Consider the following 23,394-nt stretch of genomic DNA (forward strand, 5'->3'; position numbering starts at 1 on the left):
TAGGGGCTCCCCATAGAACCCTACCTAACCTAGAGGTTGGTACTGAGGTTTGGGGGTAAAGTCTTAAGGAACAATAAAATATTTGTTTGTCTTGTTCTGTTCTCCTTGAATATTCATATGGAGACCACAGAAGATACAGAGACTGAGGAAAAGATTTGGGTATTCTTGGGCACCATCACCGATAGCATAAGAATAGTTCAAATTCATCACGATTATATTGAGACATAATATCCAAATCATACAACGACTCATTTCATGTTTTCTCATAACTGCTGAGAGAAAATCCAAGTGCAGATATGTTGAATCAAATAAAAAACATGACCTGGCTCTCACCTCCAGTTGCCGAATTGCCGTTTCCCTCTCTTTAATAAGTTCCAGATCCTGCTCAGTGACGGCCACTTCATCCTCCTGGCTTTGCATCTGGTTCCATTCCTCATGGCTGCAGGGAGACAAGCACACTAGCTGATTCCTCCTCTCTAAGGTGTGCTTGAGACATATCTACATTTCTACTGCCAGTAGAGCCTATCCAAAGATACTACCAGGGCTCCAACTCCTCAGGCATCAACTCCTCAGGTATCCCTTAGGCCCACATTCTTCATGTCCAGAGGCAAAGCACTGATAATACCAAGAAAACAACGTCCCAGCTTTCATGGGCAAGAGTGAGATGAAGCAGAATTATGAGGGATGGGACTCCTTGCTGTTTCCATTTCAGGGTATACTCTGCAATCTTGCTAGGGCTTGTTAGACAAAGCAGGCAGAGATTTTAAGTCAGTGATGTATCATGCCCATTCTCTTCCAGAGCACTCTCACAGTGCGAGCTGAGTTGGTATCTTGAGTACTAAGTGGGTGGAGAACAGGCTAAGTGACCTGTCAGTGCTTCGCTAATTAGTCCAACAGAATCACATTGCCTGGTTTTCGGAAGTCTCCTTAAGGTTGTTTTGGGTTAAATGCCTCTTAACAGAAAACCAAAGTAAAAAGCTAGTGAAATGTTATAACTCTTCTATTCGGGTACCAATATTTAGAAGAAAGGCCTGTGACACATTATACTAGACATGAAACCCTTTGAAAATCCAGTTTCAGCATTTTCCCAACACTATGCATAAATCACGTCATCTCCACAATATTTAAAGAATTGCCTCCATGTACTAGATACAAAACTGAATTAGATAGCACCCCAGGCCGAGCACCCCAGGCCTTTGAGGTCCTCATAATATAGTGAGAGGAAATAGATACATACCTATGACCAAATGTTTTAAGTTCTGAACTAATACCATGAATACATTTCTTTCTTTTTAAACTGTTCCTTTGTTTTTAATCATTTAAAATAACAACCAAGATACACAATTCTTATAAAAAGGAAAGTTGGAAGGTTGATTTTTTTTAATTTTTATTTTATTTTTCAACTAGAGTTGAAATGTATTATCCACAAATACCTTTCTATGGAACTACAGTAAGTTCTCAATGTTGATAGGTTCTGCAACTTTAAGAGAAACAACATACAACAAAACCAATTTTACCATAGGCTAATTGATATAAACAAGAGTTAAGTTCCTAGTCAACATTATAAGGAAATGATGCTGAACAAAACACCATTATTTGAGGACCTGCTGTAGTTGATTCAGTTTGAAGAAGTTAAGGAGATATCTTTCAGATACAAATTGCTTTTTCTTTTAATACTCCTAGAAGGTTGAGTTGCCTCCATGTCAGAGAAGAGTAAACAAAGATCCAATAACTTTGAAGAACTTAAATCTGAATTAAGAGATAAAATGATTCAGACCTCCTGATCTGCAGATGTGTGGCTTCATGCTTATTTCAAGTGAGCAAGGCTCTCTCCCTGACACATAGACATGGAGAGGGAGAGTTCCTGGAATTTTTTATTTACCTTGAAATTATTTCTCCCATAATTCGAAGATCTTGGAAAAGCCCATGGTTTTGACTTTATTTGGTGGATTATAAGTTACCCACCCTAGGTCTCCCTTTTCTTTCTTTTTTTAATCACTGATTTCTAAAATTAAATGTATAAAGTATAGAATCCCATCTCAACTAGCCAGTAGGTTGTCTGAATAATTCCTTTACCTGTCAAATGAGACGAGCTGTTCCTCTCTTTGCCTCTCCTCCGCCTAAAAAGCAAGAGGGCATTATTGCTGCTGTTATCCAGAAACATGTCACAGACACAGAAAATAATGGCTTCCGTTAGCTAGAGTGTAAAGGAGCAACATTCTTTGGCTCCAACAGGATCTACATGATAGCACAGGGTTCTGGTAATCTGTCTTGACTAGAAATGGGTGTGAAGTAGTTGAAGGCAAATCTGTATTCCAGTTTGGGCTCAAACCCTACTGAACAGGATAGAGAAAGCATGGGTAGGAGAGAAGATTAAAAATAATGATAACCTATTTAAAATTTGAAGGGAGGTAGATTAAGGTAAAGAGTTGAAAATTGGAAAGGAAACAAATTTCCAGAACATATAAAGACTTTTTAATGGATTACTTATAGCATATTAGATACTGAAGTGGAAAGCTCACTTCAGAAACCAGTTAATGCACGTATTAATTTTGTAATTTAAAAACAAACTAAGAAAAAAATATTAAAAGAGCAATCTATTCTCATTTTTTAAAAGCTTTCCCTTTTTATAATAGCATTAAAAGGACAAGCAAAATGAAAAAATTTCAAAAATTCTACCCACATAGAGGAACACTGTGGTTTTTAAAAATTTTTTTACTTTTCCCCAGACCAAGAAATAAAACACTGCTAGTGTCCTAAAACGTATGTGCCCTTCTCCAGTTACAACACACCCCTCCTTTAAAGTAACCATTATCCTGACTTTGTGATAATCATTTTCTTATATTTTATCTATCTAGTGATATGTATCCTTATTTAATATCATTTTACCTGATTTTGAACTTTATATGAATGGAATTATACTGATTGTATTCTTTCGTGCTAGTTGGATCACACATTATGCCAGATCCATCCATCGTTCATTTTCTTTGCCGTATGACATTATAGTATATAAATATATCACAATGTAGTTATCTATTCTACTGCTGATGGACATTTGGAAGTTTGCAATTTTTGACTCCTACAAATAATACTGCAATAAGCATTCTTCTACATGTACCTTGGTACCAACATATACTGTTTTCTCTAGGGTAGAACTGCTGGGTCCTAAGGAGTACATGTGTTCTGAAGTTACAGCCAAAATGTTTTCCAGCATTTATTCTAATTCATATAACCATTGGCCACCTACGAAAGTTCCTGTTGCATTGTATCCATAACAACCACCCTCGTGTTCACAGGATTTACATTTTTTGCCCTTCTTTTAGACATGAAATAGCATCTCATTGGAGTTTTAATCTGCAATTCCATGACTACTGAAGAAGTTGAGTACCTTTCCATTTGTGTGACCATTATTCAAAATAATACTAAAATGTTATTTGACCTTTTCACTATGTTGACATTTCACCTTTTTCACTGTGTTGACATTTGTACTCATGGGACAAAAACAAAGGTGGATAAAACTGCTGGCACTTTAATACAAATCAAGGCAGTGGCACCAAAGTGTGCTAGGATTATTGTATTCTTTATCACCATACATGGGGGCGGGGGGAAGCCGCTTTGTCTTTAATGAAGTCATTAAAAGTATTAATTAATTAAATCTCAACACCTCAATACCTGTCTTTTTAATATTCTGTATGATGAAATGGGAAGTACACATAAAGCACTTCTGCTGCATACAGAAATATGATGTTTAAGTCTATGGCCATGCCACCCTGAACAAGCCCGATCCCATCTGATCTCAGAAGCTAAACAGGGTAGGGCCTAGTTAGTACTTGGATGGGAGACCACCTAGCAAGACCAGGTGCTACAGGCGTAAAAGATAAAAATAAAAACAATAAGGGACTGTAGGCCGACAAGGTCCTTGCAATCTGTGACGTCAACCAAGGGCTGCCTCGCCTTAAAAAAAAAAAAAAGAGAGAGAGAAATATGATGCTTGTCTCCAGGAAAAGCATTTGTGTAACTGAGTTGCTGGGCAAACTAGATATTATTTTTAGGGAACATCATTTTTACTTATTCAACATGGCTTATATTTAAATATAAAACTTCTATAAACTTTTTAAAATTTATAAACTTTTAAATAAAATATGCTTATATATACACAAGCTTTCATATATATGACATGTAAAAGAATGACTGACAATCTTGGTTATTCAGATGGTATTTTGGCAGACAAGTTCTTAAAAATAAACAATGTGAGCATTTCACTTCAAGAAAAACAATGGATATTTTTTTGCCAGGGATAAAAATCTAGCTTTCAAATTAAAAAAAAAAAAATAGGATTCTAAAAAACTCATATCTACCACTTGTAAACTTCCAATATCTAAAGACTTTTCTGATAAAATCGTACATGGATAAAAGATCCAAAGTATCAAATAGACCAACAGATTTTAATGTAGCAGAGTATTAGAAAGTCATTAATATGGTTTTAGATTCCACAATGCAACTAACTTGTCAAGTTTTGATGTAGTATCAAAGAAGAATAAAACAATGACTTGAAGAGGTTACTTAAAATACTCCTTTTTTTTCCTAATTACATATCTCTGTAAGGCTAGATTTCCTTCAGATACCTCAGCCAACACAACATATCACAACAGACTTAAAACAGAAGCAGGTATGAAAATCTAGCTTCCTTCTATTATGCCTGACATTAAAAAGATGTGCAAAAATGAAAACAGTGTCCACTAAATGTTCTTTATTGTTTTGGAAAAAGTTGTTCTTAATCAAATCTCATTTACATTTATGTTGACATGTAATGGGTTCATTATTATTTATAAAAATAAATTAATAAGCATTTTCAAAACTTCTCAGTTTTAATTTCTAATAAAATATATTATCAATAGATGTCATTGAGACACACGAAAATTCTTTGAGATCCTTAATAATTAAAAGTGTAATGGGGTCCTGAGATCAAAAAGTTTGAGAAACTCTTGTTCTATTGGGTTGTGTCTTTCTCATACTGATTCATGGGAATTCTTTATATATTCTGTATACTAGCCCTTTTTCAGTTATACATATGACAATATCTTCTCCCTGTTTAGGGTTTGTCTTTTCATATTTTAACTACTTTCTTGGCTCTTCATTCTTTTCTGCTTTTCAGGGTTACCATCTGGGATCACCTTCCTGAAGTACAATTCTTTAGACTATTCTTAAGTGTGCTGACAGCAAACTCTTTTAACTAAAACTCTTTTGACTAAAAATGTCTTTAGCCCTCATTCTGGATATCTAAGTATCTAAGATATCTGAATCCTAAGTAGGCAGTTATTGTCCTTCATAACATTAAAGACAGCACTCTACTAGCTTCCACTGTTGAGAAGTCAACTACAATCTAACTATTGCAACTTTGAAGTATTCTGTTGTTTTCTCTTGCCATTTTTATAATTTTCTCTTTGATGTTCTGAAGTTTCTCTCTGATGTTTCTAAATGAGTCTTTTATTTACCTCTCCTAGGACTGGTTGGGCTTCTTGAAACTACAGATTAGTCTTTCATCTGTTCTGAAATAATATCAACCATTATCTCTTCAAATATCATCTCTGTTTGTTCTACTCTCATTCCTTAACTCCAATTAAAACTGTTAGATTCTTTCACTTCATTCTTCATTTCTCATAACCTTTCTCCCCTATTTAACTTCTTAACCCCCTGTCTTACATGTTAGATAGTATCTTCTAACTTACTTTCTAGTGAACTACATATCCATTAAGTTTTTAATTTCCATATTATATTTTCCAATTCTAGAAAATCTTTTGATGATTTTCTAAAATGTAGTTCCCTGCTTCCCTATAGTTTCTGCAGAGGTTTTCAAATTTTTCTTTTATTTCTTTAAACATAGTAAGTACAGTTTCTTATAATTCTAATATATGAAGTCTTTGGGGGTCTATTTCACCTCACTGTTGTTTCTACTAGTTCTTATTCAGGGTTATTTGTTTCTTTGTGTACTTGGCTATTGCTAACACTATGCTGTTCACATTTCAGAAATTGTTTAAAGGTATCCTTTCAGGACTAGGATAAAGGTGTCTAACCTGAGAGGATTTGTATTTGCTTCAGTACCTAGTACTGTAGCAGTCCTGGGACTACTTCAAGTTTGAGGCTTTTGGACCATTCAGGTAGTATGAACTTGCCTGAAGGTTACTTTGTGGTACAACTTATCCTCTGGATTTCCCCTCCCTCCTACTGTCCTCCACCCACTCAGCTCAGGATGAATGCAATCTTTTTGTAATTCGAAGGGGGAAAGAAGAGCTTTCTTTTGATTTACCTATATCCTAAGAATATAGTCTTTTAGGACCCAGTTTACTTTGAGAAGCATCTTCCTTTAGATTCTCCACCTTGCATGGACTCTGGGCTTTTGACTTTTGTCTTGTCTCATGCCATGAGGACATCAAAACTGAAGTTCACATTTGCCCTCAGTAAATGTACTCAATGCAAAGCAGTTTCAGTGCTCTGCTTACCTCTCTGGGTACTCACCTGCTCTTAGATTTTGACCTTAATATCTTCATGGCTCTTTGGTACTTTTGAGAGTTGGATTGTTAAAATCTAGTATTTGTTAATCCTTTCCAAAGAAAAGTCTACTCCAAGTAACCTAGCCTGCTATATTCTAGGAAACAGATTCTTTTTTCTATTTTAAAGTTTTTAACATAAGACCAATATAACAATAAAAAAGAAAATAATACATAATTCTACCTGTCACTTTTTTTTAACCTTTGTGCTTATCCCTTTCTAGTCTTTGACAATACATGCACACATTTTTTTACATAGGTTATACCAATCCGGCATTTTCACAGCAGCTAATGTCTATGTTTATTATTTAGGGAATAAATAGTAAACAAAGACTAACTGTCGAAGAGGAAAAAAAAACTTAGGAAAGAATATCCTGAAATTTGCAAAGGCTTTCTTTTGAGAATAAACTTACAGAAAGACGAGATCCAGCTCTTGCTCTGGCAATACTCTCCTTTTCCTTTTCAGATACCCTTCTCTGCACGGCCTGGAAATTGTTTAAGGCTGCAGAGAAGTCATTCATGAGCCGTTCCTTCTGAAGTCTCTGCTGGCGCTAAGGAAATTAAACAAGAACTTGAAATTTCTTATTAACCCCAAATCACTTGATTTAAATGCCCATTTAAAGCAAAATTATAACCCCTAAAAATTCACAAATAGGAAAATTACTATGAAATAGACTCTTCCTTAAATTAATAAATTTTCTTTTTGCTAACTCAAATCCTTGGTTAATACTATAGGTGAACTCAGAATTTTTCTTTTGTTCTGACAAACCTGGGAATTGGATGTTATTTACCTTGTAAGGTAATCTCAGAGGGAACTGCAATTCAGAATTTTGGTTCCCTGGAGAATCAAGAGCAGAATAAAAACCTCTGGACTCAGGCTGGACCCAAACAGAGATTGTTTTTTACTAAAATGTTCAAACTATATTCATCTATACTGAGTTCACAGCTTTCCTGAAAACCATAGCATCATTTTCCTTTACACTATAGTGAGATTTAAAATCTTTTTGAGAACCTGAAAACTACTTTGTATAGTTACGGGTTACCTTAACTAAGCTTACTGATTCTGTGCAAAATCACATAACTGAGAACACCTGCTGTGTGCTAAGAATACATAAATAAAAACTCATTCCTGATCTCAAACGCCTTGTATTTGTAGATAAAGGATACAGACATATAAGTAACAAATCATTATAAATAACCGCTATATCCAATCAGTACTATAGGAGTTTAGTGGCAGGTATAATCGGTAAGAATTCAATTGGTCAAAAGGCCCTCAAGAAGAGGTAGAAGCTGAAGAAAGAGTAAGGTGTAAATGAGCAGAGAGGAGGGATTAGGCAAATCCAGGTAGGAGGACAGTGTGAGGCAGGTAAAGGCACCTTGGTAGAAATTTTAAAAGAATCTATAAGGAGATAGTTTGACTGGAATGGAACCAAAGGGTTTTTTTTTTTCATGAGAATAGCTAAAAGATAAAATTGGAAATGCAGGGAAGGGACTGACCACCCACGGTTTTAAATGCCAAACTAATGATATTGGGACTCAACCTCTAAAGAACAATGGCAAAGAAGATTTCTGAGGAGGGAACATGAGGGATACGAAATGATAACTTAGAAAAATTAGTCTGTGGTGGTATACAACATGGAATGGAAAAAAGAAAAAGTCAAAATGATTACTGCAATAGTCTCGGTTTAAGGTTAGGAGGATATAGTATAAGTGATGGGAACACAAAGAAATGAATTTAAGAAACACTATGACTTAGTGAATGGCCATGGGGGAAGGGGATAAAGTAAATGACTCAAATTTCACACCTGGAAGAGTAATGGTAATACTGAAAGCAAATTTAGATGTGGAACCTTTTTTCCTTTTCCTGAAATTTTTATTTTTTCATAAACATTGTAACAAAAAGGAAGAAAAACATCATTCCCTAAAATCTCACTATCCAAAAATACTCTCCTTTAAGTATATCATCAACATTCTCCATGTCACTATGCTCTTCACATTTATGGTCTTTGTTACATTATATTCCATCAAGCTGATCTAGTAAATTTTATGTAAACATTCCTTCTAAATTGTTCCCACTTTTAAATCATTATAAAGCTAAATTGAGTCCCATTATAACAGCTAACATTTATATAGTGCTTACCATGTGCCAGTACTAAGTACTTCATATAATAACTCATTTAATCCATATAACGACCTATATTAATTAAGTACTATTATAGTCCTTGTTTTACAGAGGCACAAGGAGGTTAATATTTGCCTAGGGCCACACAGTAAGTGGCACAGATAGAATTTAAACCCAGGATATTTGGCTCCAGAGTACTTACATTTTTTCTCTTAGAACTTTTTTCTCTCAGGACGAATTTGTATGAGTAGAAATATTAGGTCAAAAGGCTCAAATTTTTCTATGTCAGTAAGTATTGCCAATTAGCTTAGTTAAGGAGTTTGAGTGAAAAAGGAGGACTTCAGTATAAGACAACACATTAAATTTTAGATGAAGACAGTATATTCAAGAGGAGATGTCAGAACAGGAATTGGCAATATGGGCCAAGTAGTTGTCAGAGGCTTAGGAACAGGGCTGGAAAAAGATCTGGGGGTCGTGCTCATAAAGGTGACAGGGAACTCATAAAAGCAGAGAGGACTCCTGAGGGAGAAAGCATAAAGTGAGAAAATTACAGGATCAGTGCAGAGCCTTGGGGTGTGCCCACTTTTAAAAAGCTGTAGAGTCAGAGAAAGAGGCTGAGACTCTACCTGGGGTTAGAGAAGATAGGGTAGAAAGAGATGACCAGAGTAAGGGGACAAAATGAAAGGGAATCATGCAAAGAAGAAAGTTTCAGTGGAGACAGGAAGGGCAAGAGGATCAAATGAATCAGAGAAGAAAAGTGAATAAGAACCCAAAAAAGGCCACTGGCTTTGGCAACTAGATCACAAATGACAGACAGTACGTAAGTATGAAAAAATGCTGAAAAGTGGAATGTATGGTTTGATGTACAGCAGAAAAAAAAATAGGTGACGGGGCTATAATTAATTAGATTGAGAAAGACTTGAAAGAGAAAAGTATCAACACAATAGAAGGAAGGGAATCAAGAAATTATTCTTGTAGATCTATTTCGTGTTCTTAACAATCCAAGATAATGGAAAGGAATAATAGCATACATCCAAAAGTAATTTCTTTTTGATTTTGAAATACAATAGAAGCATTTTTTTTTGGTAGCAGATTTAACTTTCTATTTATATTTTCTTAGGCTACTACTTAACTCTTAAGTACTTTCAATACCCTGTTTGCATCAGACACTTGGACTCCTTTTTCATTACTACTATTATCTACAAGTATGTATTTCCTAAGTGCACAGCTGGGAGGAGGAAGGAGTAATTTGGGAACAATTTAGATATTGGATGGCAAGGAGGAATTGGTCCATAACTGAAATATCGGCAGGAGTAACAACTAAAATAAATAGCACACAAATAGATAACCAAAGGGTGATTACATGATGATTTCTTTTTATTATAACTGCTTTGTAGCAGGATGACAAAGCATCTAGCCTTGGATCCTCCCTTTTATGCAAGGGGGTGACAAAATGCCAAAGACTGAACATTAAACAGCTTGCCATTAAACTAGCGATTACCAAATTTTTTTGATGGAGAGACACAGTAACAATGTGACACCTTGACCTAGTACCATATACACACATATGTATGAAATGAAAGTTTCAAGTAACAATATTTACCCTCCTTACGTGGTACATGCTCTATTTCTACTCTGTTATTTTTTTTTAAATGATGGTCACAACATATTAAAATTATTTTGTGTTCCAATAGCCATTAACTCACAGACAACCTAGGAAAGGGAAGCTGTAGGTTTCATCTTTAGAGCCATCAGAGATTAGACATAATCATTTAAAAACTTCAATAATAAAAAGCAATATAAGTTAAGTGTTCCCCATGAATGGTATAGAAGTGAAAGGCAAAATGGACTCACAACAGGCTTAGATTTGAGGTAGACCATGAATGATAAGCAAAAGGCATGGCATATCAAGGGAACAATGAATCCCTATAAAAAGTATGTGTCTTTAAAGGATTTAAAGGGCCACTGAATATAATGACTTGAAACGAGAAATCTTTTTACTCAAGCATTTCCTCAACCTGAGACCTATGAAAGATTGATGGGACATGAGATTGACTACAAAATATAAAAGACATATGATTGAAATTTACAGATACTAGATACAAAACAAACTAGGATCAAGCCTGAAAATGTGAAGCTGGTAGCCAAACCCCAAAGAGATGTAAACATTGAGATTCCTCTTCAGTTAAACCCATTTTATTAATATATTAATGTTATTACTAACATTGATTACTAACAGCCACCACATATTGAGTACCTATTAAGTGCCAGGCGCTTTGCAAAATCTGGTGCATACATTGTTTTTCTTGTCACGACAGCCACATACCCCCATTTTACTGATAAGAAAATTGAGGTTTAGAGAAAGTCTAGCACCAAAGGCCAAGATATTTCTGTTTCACACACTGCCTTTCTATTAAAGCAAAGTCCTTCCTATTAAAAAACAAAACAAACAAAAACAGAGAATACCAACCTGTTCTGAAGTAGATAAGGGAAGGGGTAAAGACCCTAATTCCTTCAGTAATTCATTTGTTTCCTTGGCAAGCTGATTTGTAGAGTGTTGTAACTGTTGCCTAAGAGAGAAAAGACATGTTTCAGGATGCTCTCACTTCTTGAGCACTGTTATAGTTAGTATCAGTTTGTTCTCAGAGTGTCCCACAATGCAGGGAATGAAAGGGCACTTGAAGAAATGGATTCCTAGATGCTCAGATTCACAAAAAAAAAACCCTGCAGAAATACTACCCAGTGAAACCCACTTCAAGGTTCCTTCAGATTACTGAATAAAATACCTACCTCAAGGAAACCTGCTGATCAGGTATTTTAACTCTTTGGGGAGAAAAAAGTATATCAGCAGTTCTGATAGAAATATAAGAGCAACTGCCCCCACACCTAAATCTAATAGTTTTGACACATTAAACTCTCTCACAAAACTCTCACACTGGATTGCCCAGGAGTTCTGCATGGTTACCGTCTGTCACAGCCCACTGCCTAGAGACCAAATCCAGGCACTGGTGTTGAATGAAATGTGCATTTTTATTAAAAGCACAGCTCCTGCCCTAGGGAACCTCCAAAGATCTACTCCCAAGTTCTTGCTTAAAGCTGGTGCTTTTTCAGCTTTAGCCTTGACTTTCCGCTGTTCTTTTATGCTTAACTTTGCTGATGGTTTTATGCTGGTGGTTTTGTTCATCACCCCCAAAGTACTTGCAAATTTTTCCAGATTTCTTTCTTCCCTCTAAAACAAGAAGCCTTATCCTGAGTAAAAGGAGTAGAGGGGAAAAGACATTAAGAGGGAAGAATATACAGTATATTAAGTAGGATTGAAAAGTAGTGGAAATACATAAAGAGCTCCAGTCAGTCATGGTTGCCCTCTGCTATCTAGCCATTTCTACAAAGGTTTTAAGGGAGGACAGAGAAACTACAAGACTAATCATTAATGTTTTTTCACTGCAAAGAGGCCTCCAGGATAAAAAAACAAACAAACAAAGGAGTCAAAAACAAGAGGGAGTCAGTCACAAGCCTGACCATCCTTGACAGTACTTTCAGATCTAGAGATATTTCACATCTCCCTGGAAAATCTCAAAGTAGTAAGTCATTCTCTTACTCACAATGTCTAGGACCAGAAACAAAGCACATTGTTCAGTATATTTTAAAGATGAAGAATAGGACTTCTAAAAGCAGAAATGGACTCAAGAAGGATGTAATAAAAAGAATCACAAGTCCCTACTACCAGTCCACTATTCTCTCAGATTCCTCTTAGGTCATTCTGAATACTTTTTTCTAACATATATATAGTTGGAAATCCAACTAGATTAGATGGTCTCTGTAGATCAGGACTCTCTCTACCAAAAGGGAGGCTCATTTAGGCAGAATACAGTTTAAGAGAAGTAGGAGTTCCCTTCTCTACTTCTCTAAACTGTTCTGCTAAACTGCCCAAGGGAAGAAAGAACCAGAGTTCAAGGACTTTAAGAGGCAGAGGGGGAGAGATCACAACCGATTAATGTATTTTGTTGCCCCTCTTTTAGATCCAGCTACTACCTCCTGTCCCACTGCCTCTCATTCTTACTTCGCAGGCCTGACACCTAAGCTGCCATGCAGCAAGGACATTAAGTAGGTCCTCAAAGGGCCCTCATAAAACCCAACCTTGTTAGGAAGCTACTCACAGATTTTCCTGTAGCTTGGCTGAGTCCTGCTTTGTTCCTAGTTGGCTCATCAAATTCTTTATCTGAGCAGCTGGGAAAAAGGGGGGAAAAGATTTGTTTAAAAGAAAAATACATTTATCATGAGCACCCTATTTCTCATTCCTGGTCTCTCTCCACATCTTGAATAGGTACATGCAACTAATAGAAAGCTCGCTATGATCAAAACCTTGGCATATACATTCCCTTTAAAACTAACTCCGAGGTTCACCTTTCTCCTATAGAGTAACTACATCACTAAGTGGAGGGTAGTGGTTTTGTTCATCGCCGCCAAAGAACTTCCAAAGTTTTCCAGACTTCTCATGGCACTGGATAAAAATTTCGTCACCTTTAGAAGGGGCTTGATATAAACTATCAATTCACAAAAATAAAAACATAAACTACTAGTACACAATAATTTTTCTATGGCAAACATTTTTGGAAAGCAGTGTATTTATTATTAATAACAAATTACCACCTACTGAGCACCTCTATGCGCCCGGCACTCTGTTAGGAACTTTGTATACATTATCTTACTAATTTTCTCAGCAACAATCTGAAGTGGATATATCTTCATTTTGCAGGTGAGAATATATATTTAAAGAAGTATCTTATATAAAGGTACGTAACAGAGTGAAATGCTTGCTCTCTCTCTGACTCTAACTTAATTTTAGCCTGCACTTTTCCCATGGCCTTCAGGCTAATAGCTCCTGCTATAGATAAGCTAATTATTAGAGGAAATTCTGCTTGAAGCTTGAGCTTTTGGAGTAACAACCCCCTACCAGAAGGTACCTCTCCCAAAGAGACGGGGAAATAAATACAAAATAATGAGTTTAATCGAAGATTTGCAGCCTCAAGATCCAACTCAGACCAGCGAGGGTCCACTGACCGGAAACAAAGAGATTTAGAGATTTCTCCATTCTTCCTTGGTTCCCTGTTGATGCCTTGACATATATGGTTGTCAACCACTCTTACCCCTTCTGTTCTCCCTTCCCTTGACAAAAAAGAAGCCTGAATTCTGATTCTCTTAAGATGAATTTGAGGAACCTCTAAGGCCCCATCTTCTTAATAAACCTTTCCTTATTCCAAACTCTGACATTCTGAAGCACTGGGCACATGAACTTTTGGACCAGTAACAGGTACAGAATAAGTAGCAGGGCAAAAAATTCAATCTCAGGCACATAACCTGTGTTCTTTCAACTATGTTGTCTGTAGTCAAATACATGGTTTTGTTCAGATACCTCCATCCATCTTTTCCTGGATATTTTGCTAAGACTAAGAATGATCATGTTTGAATCCTGGTTGTTTAAGCCCCTAGCCCTGGACTAGGAAAGCAGAAATCCAAAGGAGCTGATTATGTATCAATAAGGAAGAACACTCTAGCACCAGCCTGCCTGGGAATGTGAACACCCCACCCTATCCCTCACTGATTTCTGCAACAGGAATAGAACACTTGATTTCTTTTAAGGACTACTTTCTATTTTCTTTTTCTGGTTGGCAAGAAAAGTGAGGGAGAGTTATTCATTCACTCTTTCATTCACTCATCATTCATTTGTAAAGATTGGAATTTTGTTGCATGATTTTTTATTTTTTCTTGCATGCTTTTTTCAGAGCATTCACTATCTTCTATTACAAGTAACAGGAGAACTAACACAATAATATAGTAGTCTTTGCCAGAAAAAACTATCTTTGAGTTTCACTAGAACTTCAAAAACTTCAAAAGATAACACAACACAATAGGTATATAGTGCCTCCTTTGAGGCAGGATAGGTAGCTCAGGAATGTCCCCTCCCCCTCCAGGATATGGCTCTGAAAATTTTTTCCTTTCTTGACACTTCCCCCAGTTTTAGGCCTGGCAAGGAGAGATAAGCCCAGACCGGTCTTTTCCAGATTAGATGCCATTTTGGCTAAGGCATGATGACCTTTGTCTAACATTATAATCTCATCCGCATTGCAAATACTGCGGCTCCCGCACCTGACAACATGACAGTTCCAGAAACACCATATAAGGAAGAAAGAGCAGGAAACTGAGCTCCCCAGCTACTGGGAGAAGACAAGGAGGCTACATCAGTACCACATTTCCAGGTTGTATCTACAAGAACAAAAGCCCGGAATCAAGACATCCTCGCAAGACTCTCTCTGAGTTTGCCCACATTCCCCTCTTAAGTATGTGTACTTTTGCTCTAATAAACCTCGCGCTTTCCTGCTTGTTGTTCATCTTGCGCTTGAATTCCTTCTTGCAGCATAAGACAAAAACATGATCACCAGAGTACCAAGCTCTCTCACAACACCTCAAGCCAAAAGATGGTCTCCTCTGTGAGGGCATTTCCTGTCCTCTCAGGACTGATGCCCAGGTTTCACTTGTGAAAGACCAAACCACTAAACACCAGACTTAGTGGAAGATGAGGAAACCAATGTATATTATATCATTTGTATATATTATAAGGATAATACATATGCAATGTTTCCATAACCAATAAGAACACTTATTAGAATTCTGATTTCTAAAAATTGTTCCTTATAATAGAGAGCTCCTTAAAATAACAAAATTTTGGCGTCACAGTTATAATTTGGTCTCCAAGAATAGTAAAAAGGCAAGCTAAGGTTTATTAAGTACCATTTATCTTATAAAAATATTAATGTGCTAATAGCCTCTAGGTTTGATAAGAACAATTAAGCAAAATCTTCTAATTGAAGATGGGTTACTCTAACTCCTAAGTAGGAATCGAACAACTTGGTCCTTAGCAGTACGTATGTACGAGTTATTTCTCCCTAGGCAAAATAAATCACTGTATCATGGATGTTATGAAGCAAAATTTCTGAAGTCAAGAATATATAGGTTTGTAACACTTCAAACTATGATTTCATCTTGAGACCATGTTTTTCTAACAAAAATGTTAACTCCAATTTTATAATGGAAATATAGGATTCAGTTGATTAAAATTTTGCTTTTTGACAAACTTCCCTAAAATATATCTATTAAAGGTTACTTTAGCTTAACAGTTCCACAAGAATATGTAACCACTATAATTACTCCATTCTGCTATGATAGCATTATATAAGATATAAATAACCATTTTTCATCATTAACATGTGGAATTTCCTTTTTATCTAAGTCAAATGGGAATGAAGATATCGCCAAAGCTATCAACTGGCTAGCACACCAATAATTTATGAAAGAGGGCAGACATTCGGATTTATTGAGCACTTAATATGTGCCACTAGGCTATGTATTTGACGTGGTATAATAAAAAAATATATTTGGTCTTTGTCCCCAGTTCCTGGCACAAAGTTCCTAACCCCTGGGATTTCCTGAGTGATAGGAGTGTCCTTTGTATTTTATAAGAGTTCCTTTTGAGCACAAACTGTTTATGCTAACAAGGTGACTTAGGGTGGGGTTCCTAGATAGCCTGAGATTGGGTGGGGCCAGTCACCAGTGACCAAGTGATTAGAAGGTTGGAACTTACAGCCCCATCCACAGACCTCAAAGAAGTTGAATGGTGTTGCGGGGAAGGGAGCAGATTAAGCTCTATAAAAACTCTTAAACTAGATTTGATGAGCCTCTGGTTGGTAGAGATGCAGGGAGGTTGTCTTGAGTCCAGACTTGGCAAAGTACAGCCCTTTCTTACATACCTTGCCCTAAGCATCTCTTCCATCTAGCTGTTCCCAAATTATATCCTTTTATAATAAACCTAGTAAATAAATGTTTTCCTGAGTCTTGTGAGCAGCTCTAGCAAATCAATCAATCCTGAATAGGCGGTTATGGAAACCTTGGATTCGGACTTGCAACTTTCATAGGGAGGATGGGGTGTGAGCCCTTTACCTGTGGAATCTGATGCTAACTCCAGGTAGACAGTGTCAGAATTGAGTTAAATTGTAGGACACCCAACTGGTGTGCAGAGAATTTAATTATTGCTCGGTATGTGGAAAACCCACACATCTAGCATCAGAAGTGTTGAAAGCAAAAGAAACACGGTAGGAGTCTTTTTTCTTTATATGTGATATGCATGATCTTATTTATCCCAATAATCCTTTAAATAAGCATTACTATCTCAATATTATATATTGAGATGGGCACACTGAGGCACATGAGAGTGTCAACCAAAATTAATTTTAGACTGTAAATAAAAGCATTTATTTGAGCAAAAAGAGCTGCAGCCCAGGAGACTCAAATTCAGGTAGTAAGCTAAACTGTGCTCCCACAAGACAAAAGACAAGTCACCTTTTATAATTTTCCTGCCCACAGTTCCCATTTTGGCCTCTTTCATGTAAATGAGGTTTCCAAATTATACAGCTCCCATTGGTCTAAGTCATATAGTTCTGATTAGTCAGAATAGATGCAAATGCAGCTATTACTTTTATAGTTCTGATTAAACAAGGCAGGTCTCAGTCCTTCAGTAGAAAGATGAAACCAAGCCTTCCCTTAAGTGGTTGACTCAAGACAGCATCAACAATGGCATAGCGCAGGAAGCCAAGAGTTCAGTCTTAGGTTCCTCCTAGTACACAGAGTACATGAGGAGCCTCTGTCAGTAAATGGCCATTAGACTCATTATTCATAAAATATGGGCCCTCAGTTGACCATGGGGAGTCCATCTCAACAGATAAATTCTTTCTTGGGCTTCACATCAAATGAATCTTTCTTCTTGGGGTCCACAAGAGTTACAGAACTCATTCATTCATTCATTCACTCAGAGTACCCACTCTTCCCTGTGCTATTCTCTAGGAGACATTTATTCTCAATAGTTCACATTTTAAGGAAAAGAGATAAATAACATATTATCAGGTAGTGATAAGTACCACAAAGAAGAAGAAAGAAAAAAAAAAAAGAAATTCAACTAAAGGCTGGAATGACAGGGGGTAGGGAGAAGGTACTAACTTATATAGGGTAGTCAGAGAAGACTTCTGACAAGAAGACTTCTACACTGAGCAGAGATCTCAGAGGAAATGAAAGATCCAGCCATGCAAATATTTGGGGGAGAAGCTTTCTTGCAGAGTATTAAGTACAAAGTCCCCAAGGCAACAACAGCACTTGGCGAGATAGAGGAACATAAAGAAAGCCAGTGTGACTAAAGAGAGATAAGAGAAGTGGCCAAAGAATTAGAGGGGAGCCAAACCGTATAGGGCCTTGTAAACGAGTGCAAGGACTTTAGATTCCAATGACACGGGAAGTCACTGATGAATTTTGAGCAGAGTGTCATAATAACCAGAATTCAATCCCAGGATTAATTCCAATGGCTACATTCTTTGTGCCACATTATGTTCTCTCAAAAGGCTGACACTTAAAGGAAATAGAATTTAGTGACACAGGGCAGCAGGCCTCAATTTCCCAGTGTTCCACTTAGCCCCACCCTGCCTGTCTGATGCCTCCCTAACTTAATAGATCTCTGCTCTAGATAGGCTGACATGTTTGCTCTAACCTACTTCCTTCCTCAATTCTCTCCCATCTTTGAGAATATTCCTGAGCACTCACCAGAGTCCAGCAAAGTGCCAGGCACTCAGTGGGTACATAAATAATTACTGAGTTAGCCTCCCTTTTATATCATGACACTTTCTTTAAGGCAGAAGATACGAATGGACATGAGCTAGCAATAATGAGACTTGAACTCTAAACTAGACCTGAGTCATTTCATGTTGCTGGGTCTCCTTTCACCAACTGTACATGACATTCAGGTTTAGCTACCATATATTGAGCACTATTTGTCACGGTACTTACTATTTGTGTGAGTGAGTTTTTCTCATTAAATCTTTACAATTCTGTGAGGGCTTAATGATCTCTAAGTACTCCCACCACTGTTCAATGCTAAAATTCAATAATTACAAAGAAGCTCTGATCCCAGAATGAAGCTACATAACCAAAGAATGTTTTTGCAAGCCAGTGTTTGGCTTAGAGAGGCTCCACCTACATACAAATGGGACTGGACTGACTATATGCCTCTGGAGAACAGGGACTACATTTTTGTATTTGCATAACCACACACACACACACACCCTCCTCTAGAAAATAGTTGGTTGAATATTTGATGACACATAATGGTAGATCTTACGAATGTCCAAGGAAACAGATCTCGTTTTATTGACTGTCTTTATAAAGTAGAGCACTCTCATTAAAAACTGTAGTGATATATCAAAAGTATCAAGTTGTTAATTATCTATCAAAATTTTAAATACCCTAGAGAGCAATGGGGATTTTACAGAATATAGGAAAAAACAATTAAAAATCGGCTGTTATTTGTGTATTCTCACAAATAATTTTTTCATATAGACTTTTTTTACTTCTTTTGTTAAGATTACCTGAATTTGTCTGTGTGTGCGGCGGGGAGTTGGGGAAGTGTAGGGGAAGGAGACTTTACAGGCTCATTTGCTAGCTAAGTACCGGAATTAATTCAAGTCTCCACCAGTACTTTCTAAATTCCTGAATATTAAGATATTTTCCTAAAATTTCAAGCAATTTCAGATACTGCAAGTTTCAAATTATAAGGACAGTATTGTCTTGGTTCACTAGAACCCAAAGAAGCATAATTTTTTGCATACTGCCTTCCATAACCATCAATATCAGGGATTTATTCAATAACGTTGTCTCAATAATCCTTTTATTTTACATCTAAGAAATGTATCCCTTAATAAACCTAAAGCATAAAAAGAAATAGAATGTTTATATATACACTTGTTTTCACTTCAGTGGACTTAAAATGTCAAAAAAGTAAAGTGATACTTTTTGGAAAGATGTCTATCAAAATAGTTTGAATCTAAAAGGATTTTCTTGGACAACTTGGTTAATGAGAAAACTCTTTGCTAAGCATTCTAATAAACAAAAATTTTACTTTAGATTAATTTGTTACAACATTTGGATGAAAATAATTGGCTTATCTTCTTTTAAATGATACATAATCCTGGAAACCCAATGACTAGGTCAAACATAAAAGACAGTCCTTCAGTTCTGTGTAAGCAATTTTGTTATTTTTAAAACTAGGTCTTAATTTCTCCTATCATTGACCTTTTGTTTTTAAAAGCATGTCCTGGCTAAAACTTTTAATAGACTACAAAGCAAATCAATTTATTATACATTACAGCTAACGTCCACATTAGGAACTACTCTAAACTAAACACTCTATATGTGCTTTTATCTGATATCAGCTTTAAGCAGAATCTGAATCTCCAAATGAACCTTAATCCAAATCAAAGTCTAATCATATGAAAAGCAACTACCATCACAGGTGGGAAAAAAATTCCTCATTTGACAGACTAATGTTCTAATTCGGTATTTTTAAAAAAGCAAATAATAAATTCAAAATGAAAAAACATTATTTATGACAAATGAGAAAACGATAGCCTATGTGATTATTATGACAATGATGTCATTTCGTGTCTTATTCTAAAAATTAGGTTTATTGTTTTTAATATAGCTACATGAAAAAGACCTTTTAAAAAGTAGCCACTGTATTACAATAGTAAAGCTCCAAACTAAATACAAGTACTAAATATCAAAGGTATACTCCTCCATTTACTATACCAGTGACAGAATATGTAACAGTTAAGAGCACAGACTATGAATTACAACTGCCTATGCGTTATTGGTGGTTCCACCACTTACTTCCTAGCTTCGTGATCTTGAGCAAAAGCCTCTACTCCTCTGTGCCTAAATTTCCTTACCTAAAAAATGAGAATAACGAGAACCCTCATGTGGTTGTTGTGAGGATGAAATGAGATAATATGAGCTAAATTTAGAACAGTCTGGCATATAAAAGAACTCAGTAAACGATAGCTATTATTATCAAACTCAAGACCAAGAACCATGTACTTAGCAATGATAAAATCAATTAAGTACATATTAAATGCCAACTACATATCCATTGCTGTGCCAGGCACTACAGCTAACTAAAGAGAAATGTACAATGCATGGTCTCTTTATCCCCACAAAATTAATAGTGATCTCTCTAGCTGGAATGATAAGGTCAAAAAGCATAAATTAATTAAAGAATACAGAATGGAAGTTAGTGCTAAACTGCTTGCAAATTCAAAGAAAAAAAACAAAATGATAGCTAACATTTCCTAAACACTATGTTGCAGGCACTGTTTCAAGCATGTTACACAAATTACCTCATATAATCCTCACAACTGTATGAAGTAGATATTAACTCATTTTATAGATGAGAAAATTGAGAAATACAGAGGTAAGACAGTATATTACACATACTGCTGATAGCATTATTAGGATGAACTAAAATGAGAACAGAGACACTGTTGGAATACAGATGTTGAAATCATAAAGGCTTAGGAGGGTAGCAACAAAATAAAAGCAAGGGGCAAATATGAAAATAACTCTGAAAGAACCCAAAGGATTTCATGATAATCAGGTTTAAAAGTTGAACTGTTTTATTTTTTTAATTAAATAATATCAATAAATTAGCAACATTAAAGAACAGAAATGCTGTTCTTTAATCTCTTCAGAGATAACTTGGAGACTATTAGGTTTTTTCCTATATCTGCCTCAGTAATACTTACCCCAACCCTTCGTTCCACAATAGGCAGAGTCAAGTATTTTTCTTCCGTATCCCACAAATAATGTTAACAACCTTTTGTACCAGGCAGTCAACCTCAGCTGTACCTATAACAACCCACGCAGTGGCTGCTGTATTGCAAGCTAATCGGCTCAGCGATTCCAAACCCATGTCTGCAGCTGAACAGCTGAGGATAAAGAATAGCTATTCTCTCGAAATTTCAATGGGTACAGGTCCTTGCAGGGCTGGATGAATGTGAGTATATGTCTGAGTTCACATTCAAAATATATACTTAAATATGTCAGCCACGTCTTGGAGATATTTGGGGGACGGACACTAGCCTGATAGCATTAACTGGGTAGAAGTAATGTCACCCTATCTATCTCAAATTCCTGGTTCCTCACCCAACAATCCCAAGGAAGATTTTCAACTCCCACTGCCTAGGGTCAGTAAGATGTAGTAGGTACCACACAGTACAAGGAGAATGAGGCAGGAAGAGTCCCGGGATGGTAGAAAAACCTCATTCATTCAAATCTGCTAAATCCAATTTATTAAGCATCAAAACCCTACATGGCATGATCCCTGGTTACCTCACAGACCTTTCCTTTCCTACTATGCTCCCTTTCTCTAACTGCAGTCTAGCCACACTAGCCTTGTTTGAACACACCAAGGTCTCTGCTCTTGTTATTTCCTCTGCCTAGAATGCCATCCCCAGCTACTCACAAGGCTCTCACCCTCACTTCATTCAGGTGTCTACTCAAATATCGCCTTCCCAGAGAGGCCTTCCTCGACAACTTATCTAAAATAGTGCCCTCTTCCTCTCTTCACTCTCTATCTCATACATACACATACATAAACACACACACATGAACACACACTATCAGGGAAGGGATTTTGTCAGTTTTGTTCATCACTCCAGTCCCAGTGCACAGCAAGTGCTCAAAGAATATTTGTTGAACAGTAAATGAGTGGATCTATCTTATGCTTGGAACTGAGATAACTACTAGAAATATGAAGATGATTAAGTCATGTCCCATGCTTAAAAGAGTTAACAATCTAGCAAGAGAGGTAGACACAACATAAGAAGTCAAAGTTTGACAGCTTCAGGTATTCCCCATAGCTTCTTATGGAGAGTTAAAAAAAAAAACAACTCACTTGTAACAAAGTGTTAACTGCTACAAAACTGTAATATTAATTAAAAATTATAAAAAGGCCAATTGCTGATCAGAAGAAACAGACCTGGTTTTAATATTTATCCTTTCTCGGCCTATTTCCTTACTTACAAAATGGAAATAATATCGGTAATTACTTTACAGGGCTATTATAAAACTAAATAAGATAATGCATGTAAAGAACTTTTCATGCTGCTTGGCACATTGTTTGTACCCAAATGTTAACTATTAATGTTATTAATGGTTGATTCCAATGATCCCTTGAGCCCAATGCCCAATCAACAGTTATATCTTATCAATTCTATCAACAAAGAAACCTCCCCTATCCTTTCCTTCCTTTTTATTTTCACAGTCCCTAACTGGTGTTTCTGATTCCAGCTCAATTTACACATTCCTTAAAAAATTAAATCCAAACCCTTTTAGTTTAGCACTTAAAGGCCATCCCTTTTGGGCCCCAACTTAACTCTTCCAACCCTATTTTCTTCTACTACTGTCTGGAATCCACCACTCCAGCCAAATTAAATCACTATATCTACACCATATTTTCCCACTACCATGCCTTGTTCATTTTATTCCTTCCTGAAATGTTCTTCTGTTCTTTACCATCAAAAATTCAAATCCTTTCCACCATTTTTCCAGGCTTAACTCAAATGTCGTAATGCATTTCTTGATCCTTCCCAACTAAAAATAATCTCTTTCCCCTGAATACATGCCATTTATACCTCTTCTATAGCACTGATCCCTTTCAACTTTATATTTCAGTTATTATGTAATCCACAGAAGCCCTTTTGAAAGAACCTATGTAGTTACTATAGTACCTACTACAGTCTGATACTCAAATACATGTAGAATGATTTCACAAATAGACATTAAAATTAGATT

The 23,394-nt window shown here is 36.3% G+C and overlaps 1 protein-coding gene and 1 pseudogene across 1 annotated transcript in view; one reads left to right on the forward strand and one right to left on the reverse strand.

Moving 5' to 3' along the window:
* STX12 (syntaxin 12) overlaps window positions 1-23,394 on the reverse strand; it is a 32,104-nt gene that overhangs the window by 7,125 nt on the left and 1,585 nt on the right. Inside the window, exons 2-6 of the mRNA XM_006924357.3 lie at window positions 12,828-12,897; window positions 11,141-11,240; window positions 6,962-7,099; window positions 2,077-2,120; window positions 334-439 (exon numbers count right to left, since the gene is read on the reverse strand). Coding sequence (XP_006924419.1) covers window positions 334-439; window positions 2,077-2,120; window positions 6,962-7,099; window positions 11,141-11,240; window positions 12,828-12,897 — 458 coding nt within the window. The remainder of the gene's footprint in view (window positions 1-333; window positions 440-2,076; window positions 2,121-6,961; window positions 7,100-11,140; window positions 11,241-12,827; window positions 12,898-23,394) is intronic.
* On the forward strand, window positions 3,753-3,871 carry LOC112472986 (annotated as a pseudogene).

The sequence above is a fragment of the Pteropus alecto genome, unplaced genomic scaffold (assembly GCF_000325575.1).
Source record: "Pteropus alecto unplaced genomic scaffold, ASM32557v1 scaffold39, whole genome shotgun sequence".
NCBI lineage: Eukaryota > Metazoa > Chordata > Mammalia > Chiroptera > Pteropodidae > Pteropus > Pteropus alecto.